This window comes from Bactrocera latifrons, unplaced genomic scaffold (genome assembly GCF_001853355.1).
Source record: "Bactrocera latifrons isolate USDA-ARS-PBARC rearing strain unplaced genomic scaffold, ASM185335v1 scaffold_113, whole genome shotgun sequence".
NCBI lineage: Eukaryota > Metazoa > Arthropoda > Insecta > Diptera > Tephritidae > Bactrocera > Bactrocera latifrons.
The window spans coordinates 789876-803012 of record NW_017534553.1 but is presented as its reverse complement, the minus strand read 5'-3'; the positions used below and the strand labels follow the sequence as shown (position 1 = coordinate 803012).

The 13137-nt window shown below is 36.8% G+C and overlaps 3 protein-coding genes across 6 annotated transcripts in view; 1 reads left to right on the top strand and 2 right to left on the bottom strand.

Annotated features, from left to right (window-relative positions):
- Positions 1–40: 40 nt before the first annotated feature.
- Positions 41–5953, bottom strand: LOC108975067 (ATP-dependent 6-phosphofructokinase-like). Its single transcript, XM_018943335.1, has 11 exons — positions 5688–5953; positions 5433–5616; positions 5207–5364; positions 4992–5146; positions 3783–3891; positions 2563–3027; positions 2331–2494; positions 1653–2272; positions 1349–1571; positions 247–332; positions 41–188 (listed from the first exon to the last, which is right to left on the bottom strand). Exons 1-11 carry the CDS (start codon positions 5814–5816, stop codon positions 127–129), a joined length of 2355 nt encoding a protein of 784 aa, XP_018798880.1. The 5' UTR covers positions 5817–5953; the 3' UTR covers positions 41–126.
- A 2164-nt stretch (positions 5954–8117) lies between these two features.
- The window catches only part of LOC108975042 (tyrosine--tRNA ligase, mitochondrial), an 11731-nt gene continuing 6711 nt past the window's right edge, over positions 8118–13137 (top strand). For 2 of the 4 annotated variants that reach the window (XM_018943293.1, XM_018943302.1), the window contains exons 1-6: positions 8118–8378; positions 8448–8595; positions 8663–8847; positions 8911–9482; positions 9535–9723; positions 9787–9968. In XM_018943293.1, the coding sequence (XP_018798838.1) occupies positions 8248–8378; positions 8448–8595; positions 8663–8847; positions 8911–9482; positions 9535–9723; positions 9787–9950 (1389 nt within the window). In that variant the 5' untranslated portion in view covers positions 8118–8247 and the 3' untranslated portion in view covers positions 9951–9968. Of the gene's footprint in view, positions 8379–8447; positions 8596–8662; positions 8848–8910; positions 9483–9534; positions 9724–9786; positions 9969–10265; positions 10358–11159; positions 11450–13137 lie in introns of those variants that run through there. The other 2 variants (XM_018943310.1, XM_018943281.1) reach the window with 2 other exon arrangements.
- On the bottom strand, positions 10020–11017 carry LOC108975061 (uncharacterized RNA-binding protein C365.04c). The gene has a single exon (XM_018943321.1). The coding sequence runs from the start codon at positions 10873–10875 to the stop codon at positions 10081–10083; it is 795 nt and encodes a 264-aa protein (XP_018798866.1). The 5' UTR covers positions 10876–11017; the 3' UTR covers positions 10020–10080.

The following is a 13137-nucleotide window of genomic DNA, read 5'->3' as shown; positions in this document are numbered from 1 at the left end:
CTATGATGAAGTAAATGAATTCAATTTATTTCGTGTTCAATATTCAATAACAAATAATATCAGTTGCATTTTCGAGGTACAGTAAATTAGTTATATAGGAAGTGGTAATATCCCCAAGGGCGAGGCTTAATTAACAGTACAATTGATGTCCACAGGTTGTTGAAGTGAAGATGTTACAGCTGAAAAATCTTTTGCTCATTTATTTTGAACTGATATTGAAATAATAAAGAAATTAATAATACTTACTGTCGGCGTAGGCCGAATCGTGTATCGACAGAATCCTTAATAATGGGCGTAGTTGTAACCACCACTGTATCTTCGGTATGCGAAGGCTAGTAAAAATAAGATATTTTTKGAAATTTTCAATTTGTTGATAAACGATAACTCAACGTTTTTAGAAAGAAGTGAGCAATCGTCCGTATCTAACGGGTGATCCAAGTAGAGGTACTTTTTTCAATGGAAAGACGTACGACTAAACAATGTTTACAAATCATTCAACTTTATCACAAAGATTCACGTTCTGTAACAAATCGATTCGTCAACAAATCGGCCTCCTGAACTTACTATTCGCAATATCATCAGCAATCTTCAGACCCGTCATTCATTATTGGATAATATTCGACTCAATAGACCACATCCAACACGCAGTGAAGAAAATATGGCAACCCTAGCTGAGAGTGTACACGAAGACTGTGGAGAGTCGATTCGACGTCGAGATTTTAAATTGAAAGCGTGCTTGTGTAAGAACTGAAACCGCTGTACCTTCTCAACCGACATSGCTTCGCTTGAAAAGTTCCAAGAAAATCCGACGTTTTCGAGCCWAATTTTGTTCAGCGATGAGACGCATTTCAAACTCAATGGATATGCTAAATTGCCGCATGCKGGACGAAGAGCAATCTGAAGGATTCAAGAGCTGCCATTTCATTCAGAAAAAAATGTTTTTTGTGGTTTGTGAGCCGGTGAATTATCGGTCCATATTTCTTCAAAAATGGTGCCGGTAGGAACATAACCGTCAATGGCCACCGTTATCGCGCCATGATAACCCACTATTTGWTGCCTGAAATTGAAGCSCGTGAAATCGGCGRCATTTAGTTTTAASAAGGCGTCGCCACTTTCCCCAAATCGCAACAATCAATGGATTTGATGAGAGAACACTTTGGCGAAAGATTCTTCGCAAATTGAACTCAACGGATGAACCATCTGAGACGTAGCCGACCAGTGATTGAAAGAGATATTCTCCAAAAAACAAATGCCAAAGAAAGTTCTTTYGAATGATAATATTCCCCAATAAATGTGAAGTTTCTCGGAACCTCGAAATGGATCACCCCATTCCTACGGCATAACTTACTGAAACTCCGTTTGATGGGATAGATCCTCCATGGGCGTTAGTTTATACTCCGGACCCATCAGRCCTAGCATGCATGAAGAGTGCTTAGTTGTAGCCAAAACCGTACCATCTGGTTGCACCGCTTTTTTCATTTGTTCACGTACAAATTGAGCACAAGCAATGCCCATCTCTGTAGCCAAACAGCGGTCGAATGGTGTAGGTCTGCCACCCTGTTGCACATGACCTAATATGTAAATACGAGAGGAGGAAACAAAACTGGTCTTCATTAGTTGTTCATAATAAAATTTCATGTATTTCCACTGACCTAATATATTGGTGCGACAAGTAAACAGACCGTTTGACTCCTCTTCATAAAGACGTTCGAGAAAGTTTGAAGTATAATTCTTATTCGCACCTTCACTGCGCAACACTAGTCCACGATCAATGCCACCATTCATTTTCGCTATCATATTATAACAGTCGCGTTGTATATCGTGGATACTGAATTTTTCCTCATAGATATAGGCCGAATCAGCGCCACCGGCCATAGCTGCCATGGTAGGTAAGTAGCCGCAATGTCCGCCCATTGTCTCGATAATAAAGACGCGTTTCTTGTAGCCACGCGCCGAATCGCGTATCAAGTCGCAGATTTTCGTGATCTCATTTAAACTGGTATCAGCGCCGATGCTGTACTCGGTACCGGGTATATTGTTGGAAATTGTCGATGGTATTACAGCCATTGGAATGCAGAATTCCATGAATTTTGGACGCTCCATTGTCAACGCTAAGACGGTGCGATAAGCTTCGAAACCACCGATAACTACTAATGCGTGTATCTTGAATTCGCGCAATTGATGCGCGATTTCTGGAAATCTACCCTCCGGAGTGATACGATTCATGCCAAGAAAAGCGCCACCTTGACCACACCAACCGATGACATCGCTCCTGAAACCAAAAATTATAATTAAAAAATCACGTGAGCGCTTCGTAGTCGCGTTGTTACCAAGCCAATGGYTTCAATTCACCAGCTGCAAGWCCCAACACACCGTTCCTAATGCCATACACCGAGTCACCGTTGTAAATAATGGTACGTACCAAACTTCGTGTGGCGGCATTGATGCCACAAGCTGGCGAACCAACGTGCATGACGGCAACATTGAAAGCCTCCTATCCAAATATGTGAAAGAAAGCATAAATTACATAACACCGAATTGTATATTGAACATAATACTTACGTTGGCGCCATCGCCTTCAATCTTCGACTTTGGCGTTTTGGTTTGCGACAATAGTTTTAAAGCTTGCAGATTCGCTTGAAACGCTACGCCACGTAAAGCAATCGCTTTCGCCCAATCCTTATCTTGCAGAGCCTTATTCACTGCTTGTGTTCGCTCCACCGCTCCCATGAGAGGAATACGTTCAATTCGATTGTTAACCAAAACAATAACAACTGGCGTTGTGGTTGCGGTGGATTCCAATGCCGCGACGGTTGCTTCGGCGCCCATGCGGCAAGCTAAAATACGATCGTAKGCGCTYGTTGCGCCACCTCGTTGCACATGACCCAGTACCGTGATTCGGCTATCCCAACCCAATCTGTCAAAAATTACTTGCTTCACCTTCTGGGCTGTAATCGGTTCGCCATTTAGATCATTCGCACCCTCGGCAACGATAATGATATTGAGCCGTTGACCACATTCCCGCTCCTGATTAAAGTTATACACAAAAAAGTTTTATTGTAAAAGAAAATAAAAGTGAAAGTGTCTAAATATATACTAAAATATCCCCGGGAACATTCTACCACCCAAAAAATACTATACATTCAATAAAATGTAGAGTTATAAGATAAATTTAAGAACATTTAGGACTTCGAGAAGACGAACAAATGTTATATGTTGTATGAACCCCCAYCTCCACGATAGTCGGGTTTACCTGACCGGAACGGTCCCAGATTTTTATCGAGGTAAGGACTGTGAACTCGCCAGCACTCCTCCAAATTACTCCTGCGATGTTTCCTACCGCTGCAACAACAACAACCCTGATTTCCATAATTTAAAGTTTCAAGCCATAGTTGATGGAGGCTGCTTCAACTAGTACACATAGTGTAGGTATCATAGTATTCTAAATATCACTTACTAGCATCACCACTTAATTCAGAACACCGTACAGTATTCTCAGTACTACTCTTGCAGTGAGTTTAGGARTAAATATATTATAGATTTTTAAAACTTTTTAACGTTTTTTTGTTTTTTGACATGAGGACTCAATTGCTGCATAAAGAAGAAGAAGAAAAATGGGCCTCTCGGCTAGAACTCGAGCCAGCTACGCCGGTCACTTCCCTGAAATTATTTTAAAACGTAATGCCAAACCCTTTTCTTWATGATAAAGCTGAATTCTTGGCCATAACATAAAATTATGTGTTTTTTATTTTTTCTTGTATAAAAAAATACCCTTTACATACCTTCTGMAGCTTGGAGCATAAACGTTCATGCCAATCCAATGGCGGCGGTGCCTCGGGACAAAACACATAATCTGCTTCCGATATTATGCCAGAGACCATTGCTAAGTAGCTGAAAAGAAGAATCCGTTAATTTAATTTAATTGCATACATGTAACTAGTAAGGATGGACTAATTTTGGTGGCAGTCGAACTACCATATTACACGTTGCAAAACTTGGCAATAATTAAAAATTTTTTTCCTCTCTGAATAATATTCGCRGAGAGTTTCTTTTATACAGCTCACATGTTGACCCATACAATTGCTATAAAATCAGCCGGAAGTTAAAAGTTATTAGGTATAAGGGAGCCAGGGGATATTTTGGCCCGACTTTAGGCGTACGCACATACTGTTATGAGAAAGAGATGTTCTCTTAAATTCACCGAAATAACTCATATGTTATATTGACCGACATATAATATATGATATAAAGTCGACCAGAGCTAGGAAAAGTATTGATCAAATTTTTACTCCGATCTTTATGAAACCTTTAAGAAACTACTTAGCMATATTACGGTTTGTGATGAATTTATTTAGAGAGCCGTCTCACTTTTAGTAGTTTTGAGCATACAAGGGAGTGGGCGTGGTTATCATTTCATCTCTTTACTTTATATCAGAGAAGGTTCCACGCGTGAAAGATGGAGAAATGTGTGGAAATTCACGCAAGTGAGGAAAGTTCTCTGAGCGCCATTCACTTCGAAGTGCCCAGAAACGATTATTTTACATGTGGCTCACGATTTCCGGTATTAGACCAAATATTCTCTGGATAGCCAATAAACAGCCGTTTGAAGGCAAGATAAGTGAGGAGGCGAAACATTTCTCGCCGAAATAGGAAGCCACCACGTAACCAAACCACATAAACCCCTTCATACTTCTATGACTTAATTATAGCCTTTTATGGGGTTTTTCAAGTTTTCTCACGATATCTCAGTTTTTATCAAGTTATCTTTTGCACAAATAGACAGACGTTCGGAATACAATGGTTCGAACTAGATGGCCTCATTCATATTTAGGTGTGATTTGTCACATCTTAAGCGTAAAATTTCTACTAAGCCAAAACCATTCTATAATTTTCAAACTTATTATACATATGCGACCCTTCGATCCTATATTTACTTCTAAACTCAATAATWTAATGCTTTTGAAGTTCCCTTAGACCGTGATTACACTAACCCGCAGTGACGTCCCATAACTTCCATTATGAAAATCCGCTGATGCGAGTAGGCGGTGCTAGCGATTGAATCGATAGCCTCTGTGATGCGATGCAGSGCTGAATCTGTGCCAATAGTAAGATCCGTGCCACAGAAATCATTATCAATGGATCCAACCTTAAAAGTATGCATTAGTCAGTGGTTATACCGTCTTTACAATGCAGATACACCAATTACCACGCCCACAATATGCAAATCTTTACATTTTTCTCTCTGCTGTGGTGTTATTTTACCCGTAGCAACCAAGTCGTCTAGTAAACCAGTCCATTCTATACGAAATATATTCGCKCCGGTTAATGAACCATCACCGCCGATTACAATCAAACGGTTTATTTCTACGAAGAAGTATACAAATCAACAATGTTTTATCATTTCAATATTCTACTGATATATCTGTATGTACCTCTTTGCACCAAATTATAAGCAGCTTTCCTGCGTCCTTCACGTTCCATAAATTCTTTACAGCGCGCCGAACCGATTATCGTGCCACCCACATGTATAATTGACGATACTGACGCCCATGTTGCTTTGACGAATTGATCGCCGCCCTGCACCATACCTTGATAGCCCTCACGTATCATGAAAGCCTATAGGTATGAAAATGTGAAAAAGTGAGGACTAAATTCCTTAATTCAGCTTCATTGTGTTTCGTCCATACCTGACAGCCYAAATAGACGGCCATTCGTACGCATGCGCGCACAGCGCCATTCATTCCACARGCATCGCCACCGCTTGTGAAAACCGCTAYCGAYTGACCCTTGTACAGATTTCTTGAAATCTTCGACATTTTATTAACAATAGCCGAGTTTATATCGGGATATTCTTCAGCGGRTATTGTCTGCAAAGCTTCCGTTTTCAATGTCTTTCTTGCTCTAAAACTTATTTCTTTTCGAATCGTTTGAAGTTTATGACATCTCCAAGCTATATTACCAATTAAGTGAGATACTATTATAGACATTTGAAAACAAAAGTTTGAAACTATAAAGTAATGGGACAACTATTTGACGTTTCTCTATTTTAACATTACTCTAATCTTTTTTATTGTTTATTTAATAATCTGTTTGAAAACTTTTGTTTCCGAATCGAAAACGTGAGATAAATACGTAAAGTATTCTTCCCTCGAAAGACGGTAAACGTTTTTGTTTGAGAAAATCTTCAAATGATCAGTTTRGAATCAGATTTGAGTAAAGTTATTYTTARAGAACAATTAGRTTGRTTTTTCAGTATAAATAARTATTTTAATTATACAAAACTCTCTACATAACCTATTCCGAGGATTAAGCCAAAATATGTGAAAGAGTTTTTTGAAAAAGTGGCACMACAGCATAAGTTAGTTTTAATTAGGATTAATTGGAATTAGGAAATATTTCATTGCCCGACCATGAGGAAGTTCGAAAAACAAAGGAGCGTCGCTGATAAGGAGCTGGCATCTACTTCTTTGTAGAATATGATCTGACCGAAGCATGCCCGACGATTAGAATTTAAGTGTGTTCTGCCCAATCCACGAAAAGGGAGACSACACTGCCGTCGGATAAGCCTCCTCAACATGGCATACAATTGGCGCCAAACAGCGAAATGGAAGAATGACTGGCGCACTGTTGTAAACTGGGCTATAACCGTGAAAGCTATGTCTACGCCAGTAAAGGAGAAGAAGAGAATTTAGAAACTTAAACCTCCATAAATAGTTGGTTAGTTTTTTCGTGGAAAAAACCTGGTAGATYGGATATATAAAAATGTGATCAAGACTGTACATACAATTCGGATATCTGGCGCTGGAATKGACGACGTATGATTAAAAAATCGGCMATATCTCCNAAAATTTATCTGCATGGATGCTAAYCGCYGGTTAATAAAACAAAAATACAGAAAGAAAWCGGKGATCCACCAAAKACCCTYGATACGGAATCTCATCTTAGTTAAAAGCTATACCAATTTATTGTTTAAAAAAAGTCGGTAGGGATCTTAGAAAGGTATTAACATTTCATGTACTTTTTGAGGCAGAGTCGCCACTCTCTCTGGTTTATTACTCCTATATGTATATACTATCGTTTCTGATACGTAACAACTTGACTTTTAACGATACGCTGATCGTTCAATTACCATCTCAACTCGTGAAACCTAAGAATATTGTAATATGTTAAACACATTAGCCTGGAGTGACTTTATCCGAATACAACTGACTTCATATAATCATGTTTCTAACTTCTAACTCTCTTTATGGTCCAACCTGATTTCATGACCCTGTCGTTACTTACATAAATTCAGGTAATATTCGAAGACCTAGTAAAAAATTTGGTTTTTGAAAAATTGGTATATTCTTAATACTGTAAAAAMTCGGTCAAATTTGTTTAAAGAAAATTTTCTCCCCGATTCTGAAAACAAAGATTCGAGAAACCCGAGTTTTAAGTTTAGGGAGCCGATAACACTATTAAAAAAAAATTCGCTCATATTTCCGAATCTATTTGCCGAATATACTTTAAGCTTTCGAAAGAGTTTCTCAAATATACATACATTCGATATTCGCAAGTAGCCTTATTTAACCTTAACATATACTAAAGATCTATTACCATTAGAATACTTGTACAACAGCAGACAAGACCAAAAAACCACTAAAGGCCCATTTCTCATTGTTTGGTTAGCAACCATGTGTTAGTAATGTTCTGGTCTTTTCGGAAAGGTTAACCACAACAGAACTGACAAATGGTTGCTAACCAGATATTGAGAAAAGAGCCMTTTAACTTAGCACAACCATATTCCAGGTTATTGTCATAAATTAATAATCTAAGTCTGCATAAACTTGAATCCCATTATGTAAATCTGACATGCCACTTTATTTAGCCTGACATTCGTCATCCCCCAAAGTAAATTTTTTACAGACCATTACTATTGTAACAGCACATAATTTAGATTGCATTAAGTTTTASCAAGTTGACGAAATAAAAGTTACAATAACAAATTTCAGAATTTCAAATTCCATCTTGAAACTCAAAAAGCGAAACACTCACAACACCGAAAATTGAACAAATCACAATTCTCGTATCACGAGTATAACATATCTGTTCTGTAAAATCTTCYCGTTCAACTGTTCCCAAAATAAAATCAGATGTCTTCAAATTAACCTTATTACTCAACGTTTCGGCGCTGGAGCGCATAAATTCCAGAATAAAAACTGTTTTATATAAGAAAATCAGTATTTATAACAAAATTTAAATATTAAAATGATACGCCGACAAACATTATTACTAGCACAACTACAACATGTGYACAGTAAGCGTAACATTACGTACAAAAATCTGCTAGCGCTTAAAGGACGTGGTTTCTTTCAAGACATTTTTCCTGATACCGCAAAGTAAATATTTTTGTTTAAATTAAATAATTTTTTTTTTAYATTACAATTTACTTTTAACGTTTTACAAAGTGAACAAATGAAAGCACTCTTCACAAGTGGACMACAAACAATTTACGCCGGCTTTGATCCAACAGCCAATAGCTTGCATGTAGGCAATTTGCTAGTGATAATGGGCTTGCTGCATTGCCAACGTGCCGGTCATAATCCCATTGCACTGGTGTGAGGCATTAAATTTTATACAGTTTAAGTGAAGGTAAAATTACTCATATATTTTGGTATTTTAGGTTGGCGGCGCTACCGGCTTGATTGGTGATCCAAGTGGACGCAAAACAGAACGCAATCAAATGGGTGAAACCGAAATCGAAACGAATTTAAAAGGCATTAGAAGTCAATTGGAGCGTATATTCAAAAATCATCAAGACTGCTTGTGGGACGACAAAAAATACAARCATAAACTGCCTGAATTACGGTAAGTAGTTTTTATTGCTCAGTAAAAAGGTTAATTTTAATAATGTATCATTATTTTTTAAAGTGTTGTGAACAATGCCGACTGGTATGTGAATATCAATCTCATCGATTTCATAGCCCATATGGGTCGTCATTTCCGTATGGGCTCCATGCTATCACGATCATCTGTACAAACGCGCCTAGAGTCCGAGTCTGGCATGAGTTTTACAGAGTTCACTTATCAAATTTTCCAAGCATACGATTGGTTGCATTTATGTCGTGCCTATGATTGTCGTTTCCAAATGGGCGGCTCCGATCAGATGGGTAATCTGATGACCGGGCATGAGTTAATAAGTCGTGTGGTTAAAACGCCGGTATTTGGCATGACATTGCCGTTGGTAACCAACGAAGAAGGTGATAAATTTGGCAAATCGGCAGGAAATGCTGTTTGGTTGGATGAAGARAAGACCTCTGCGTTTGCGCTGTACCAATTCTTTGTGCGCATGCCTGATTCTGAGGTTGAAAAGCTATTAAAACTTTTTACATTCATACCGCTGCCAGAAGTTGAACTGTTAATGCGTGAACATAACAGGGAGCCAGAAAAGCGWAAAGCACAAACTCTGCTAGCAGAAGATGTGACACTGCTCGTGCATGGAGGTAAATACTTTGTGTTATACCATGCATATATATTTAATTTATTTATTTGCAGAAAAGGGACTTAAGCAGGCTGAGCGCATAACAGACGCTTTATATAAAGGTAGTGTGGATGCGTTGGGAGAACTCAATTACGAGGAGGTGAAACAGACATTCGCCGGTGCAAAAGTGGTGGACTTACTAGCCGAACCGGGCATGTCTATGCTGCAATTGGCAATGAAGGCAAAGTGTTTCAACAGTGAAAGTAAGCAGAATTACAAGACAACTTATAAAAGTTTATGCAACACATACACTTCATTTGTTATAGGTGATGCAATGCGCATTATAGCCGCTGGTGGCTTTTACATTAACCAAAAGCGTGTGCAGAATATCGCCGAAATTATTTCGCATGGCATTCATGTGCTGAAAAATGGACTCTCACTGTTGCGTGTGGGRAAGAAGAACTTCTACATTGTGCGCTGGCTCAAATAATCGTAGCGACAAGTAAAGGTACACCTGTGTGTTACATTGTTAAAATAGACCAAGTTGTGGAAAAATGAGTATGTTGTGAGTAAAGTTAAAGTTTTATTAAGAATTCTAACTACAATTACAAACGATAAGATTATGGTTTCGGTCCTCTAGCACCCGCCGGCTTACGCCAACGTTTACGTGCAAGCAAATCCTTTGCTTTCTCCTTTTTCAGATTTTTATCGTAGAATTTACCGCTCTTCGTAAATGTCTTCTGTTCGTTACGCATTTCAGCTAATTTTCTATTTTTCTGTTTCAATATATTTTTCTTATTTGCAGACTTCTTTTTGCCCGCCTCTGAGAATTGCACTTTAATCGTSCGTCCTTGCAGCATAGAATTGTGTAGTTGAAAACCACGTTGATAGCCTTCCAGATCGGCCATTTCCACAAACGCAAAACCACCGCGTCGTTTCTTTGGTATGCGCACACTTTTCACCGTGCCGGCGCCGCCAAAGTGCGATTCCAAATCGGTTTTTGTCGTTTCGAAATTTAAATTAGTCACATAGAGCACATGTCGATTGGCTTTGGCTGCACCACGCATCAGCGCACCCAACTGTTCTTTTGTCAAATTGGTTTTCACCTCATCGTTGTCCTCTTCGTCGCTATTGCCAACGCCATTTGCTTGTGTTGCGCTGGTATCTTTCGCATCACCATTTTCTGTTGCTGCTTCCCCATCWGTATTTTCTGGATCGCTATCCTCTTCTTCACTTTCACTGGAATCGGTTGCTGCCGCTTTTTCTACATAGGTGCCATCCAGTATCTCCTGCCGCTTGACATCGTCAAAGTTGCCCAGCAAATCAGCCGTATCGTCATTCACTGTGCGCCGCACACGTTTCGGCTTCACAAACTCTTCAACATTGTAATCACTATCGGACGAATCGTTAGCCATTTCAGTGCTTTTGGCTGCGATTTTCTTTCAGAATTTATTTAACAAATTATACGCCGCGCTTTCTTTTATATATCTGCAAATTTTAATYAAAACAATAACACATGTGACGAAATGTCAATGGCGCAACTTCTTTCAATAATAACCATTCACAGTAATAAAATGTTTAATATTATAGAAAAACTAACAATTTTCTATTTATTTATTGTTATTTCTGCTTTATTTGTTTATAATTTATTACTAACACGTGGCATTTATTACTTTTTTGGCAAATTGCTTACTCATAGTCACGTGCGGGTTGTAAATACATATTAGTYTTTTCATTTCGCCATTGTGAATGCATTCATCTCAAAGAAGCAGCATGAATTTTTTGGCTCAGCTGTCACTTGCTGCCTGCTCCTGGTCGCCTGGTGGAATTGCAGATGTTGGAAGTGTCATATTACTAAGRCGTCGGCAGCGTTGGAGCCGCTCTCTCTTTAATGTTGCATACTTTTAGGCGCAAATTGTGAATCATTAACAGAACATGCTTATGCGTGCTTATTTGTGTATTTGAGCGCAAATTAGTTAGGAAATATATTTCAATCTAGTTTTATATATATTTTTWAGGAAATTATAATGTTTAATGGTGTTTTATTGCTAATTTAATAAATGTTAATATTTTAAAAAATATTTTGTACATTGTGTATTACTTACCCAGCACTTTGCTTATATTTTTCAACTTAAATTTTTTTTTCGTAAATATGTAAATAAAAAACTGTTATTTATTTTTTAACAATCATTTTGATTTAATTGATTACTGCATAGATAAGTATCTTCTTTCACTTATGCCCACGRGTTTGCTTTAATTTTTGTGTGTTTTATATTTTTTTGCGCTCACCCGCTTTATATTGTTTAATTCATTTGTTTTCTAAAATAAATTTCTTTCATCTTTTTTCTTGTTTTTGTGTGTTTATGTGTGTCTATGTACTATGTAGTATGATTTTTTAGTATATTTCTTATAATATGTTTGTTGTTGTGTTGTGTGATACACTTTGTTTGCATTTATTGTTTTTTGTTTATACTTATATACTTAAATATATGCACACACAATTTTATATATGTTTGTATGTTAGCAGCTATTTAATGTTCTCATTATTGATAATAGTTAACATTAGTTGTTTTCTATTTAACTCACTACAGTAGCTGGCTGATCATATTAAACTGAAAGTTTTCCAAACAATTTTCTTTTCTTTTTATATGTATTTTTTCTCATTATATTTTCAAAAAACTACCGCTATTACTTGCTTTTGAACATGTACATATGTRTTCTCCGCTCAATTTTTTAATACTTCGCCAACTTGTCAAGTGAAATATAAAATAAGTTTTCTATTAAACGTTACTTAACGGTTAAATAAATTGCTATTGTTGAAGGTGTTAGTGTTTTAACTTTAAAATGCGCGCATTTAACTCTCTACATTTTCTTTAAACTTAAGCGTCGCAACAATTTTCAGTAAACCGTCCACCGTCTCTCGACACCAGGCGCTAACAATACATTTGTGGGTGTATGTTTGCATGTTTCAGTGTTAGTGTTAGTTGAATTGTTTCATTTATTTATTACCAAAATATCATTTTCTTTTTTTATTATTTTTTTCATACCTTTATTGTTTATAATTGTGTTTTGCTTTTTTACTTGCCGCATATTTACTTATAGTTAGACATTAAATTCATATTTTCACCTTTACTCATTAATTGTTTACTCCTTATGTAATTTATCACACATATTTATTTATTTAAGACAAACTGTAATCACTACCTTCTTTTAGAATTAAATTTCATATCTGCTTTCCACAAAGACCTGCTTTTTAACTGCAACACACTACTACATAGCGCGTTTACAATGACTGCAAAAAGTGTATCTGCACTTTTTCATATACTATATGTAAAATTTTAATAACTTTTTCAAATTCTTTAATTGCCCAATTTTAAATTTTGTTTAAAAAAAATTTTTAACCACAAAATAATGGTTCAAATTTCTTTTTAGTAAATTTTATGAATTTTACATTTTCTGGATGTAAAGTAATTAAAAATTGTTGAACGAAAATGTTTAAAAAATTATCAAATTTTCATAAATTAAAAAAAAATTGTCTGATTTAATTAAAACATTAATTGATAAAAGTTTGGTTAGTAAAAAATGAAATGAAAAACTGAACTTCGTTTTTAAAAAACGTTTAATTACAAAATAATGTTCAAAATTGTTTTTAGTTATTTTTATGAATTTTCCATTTT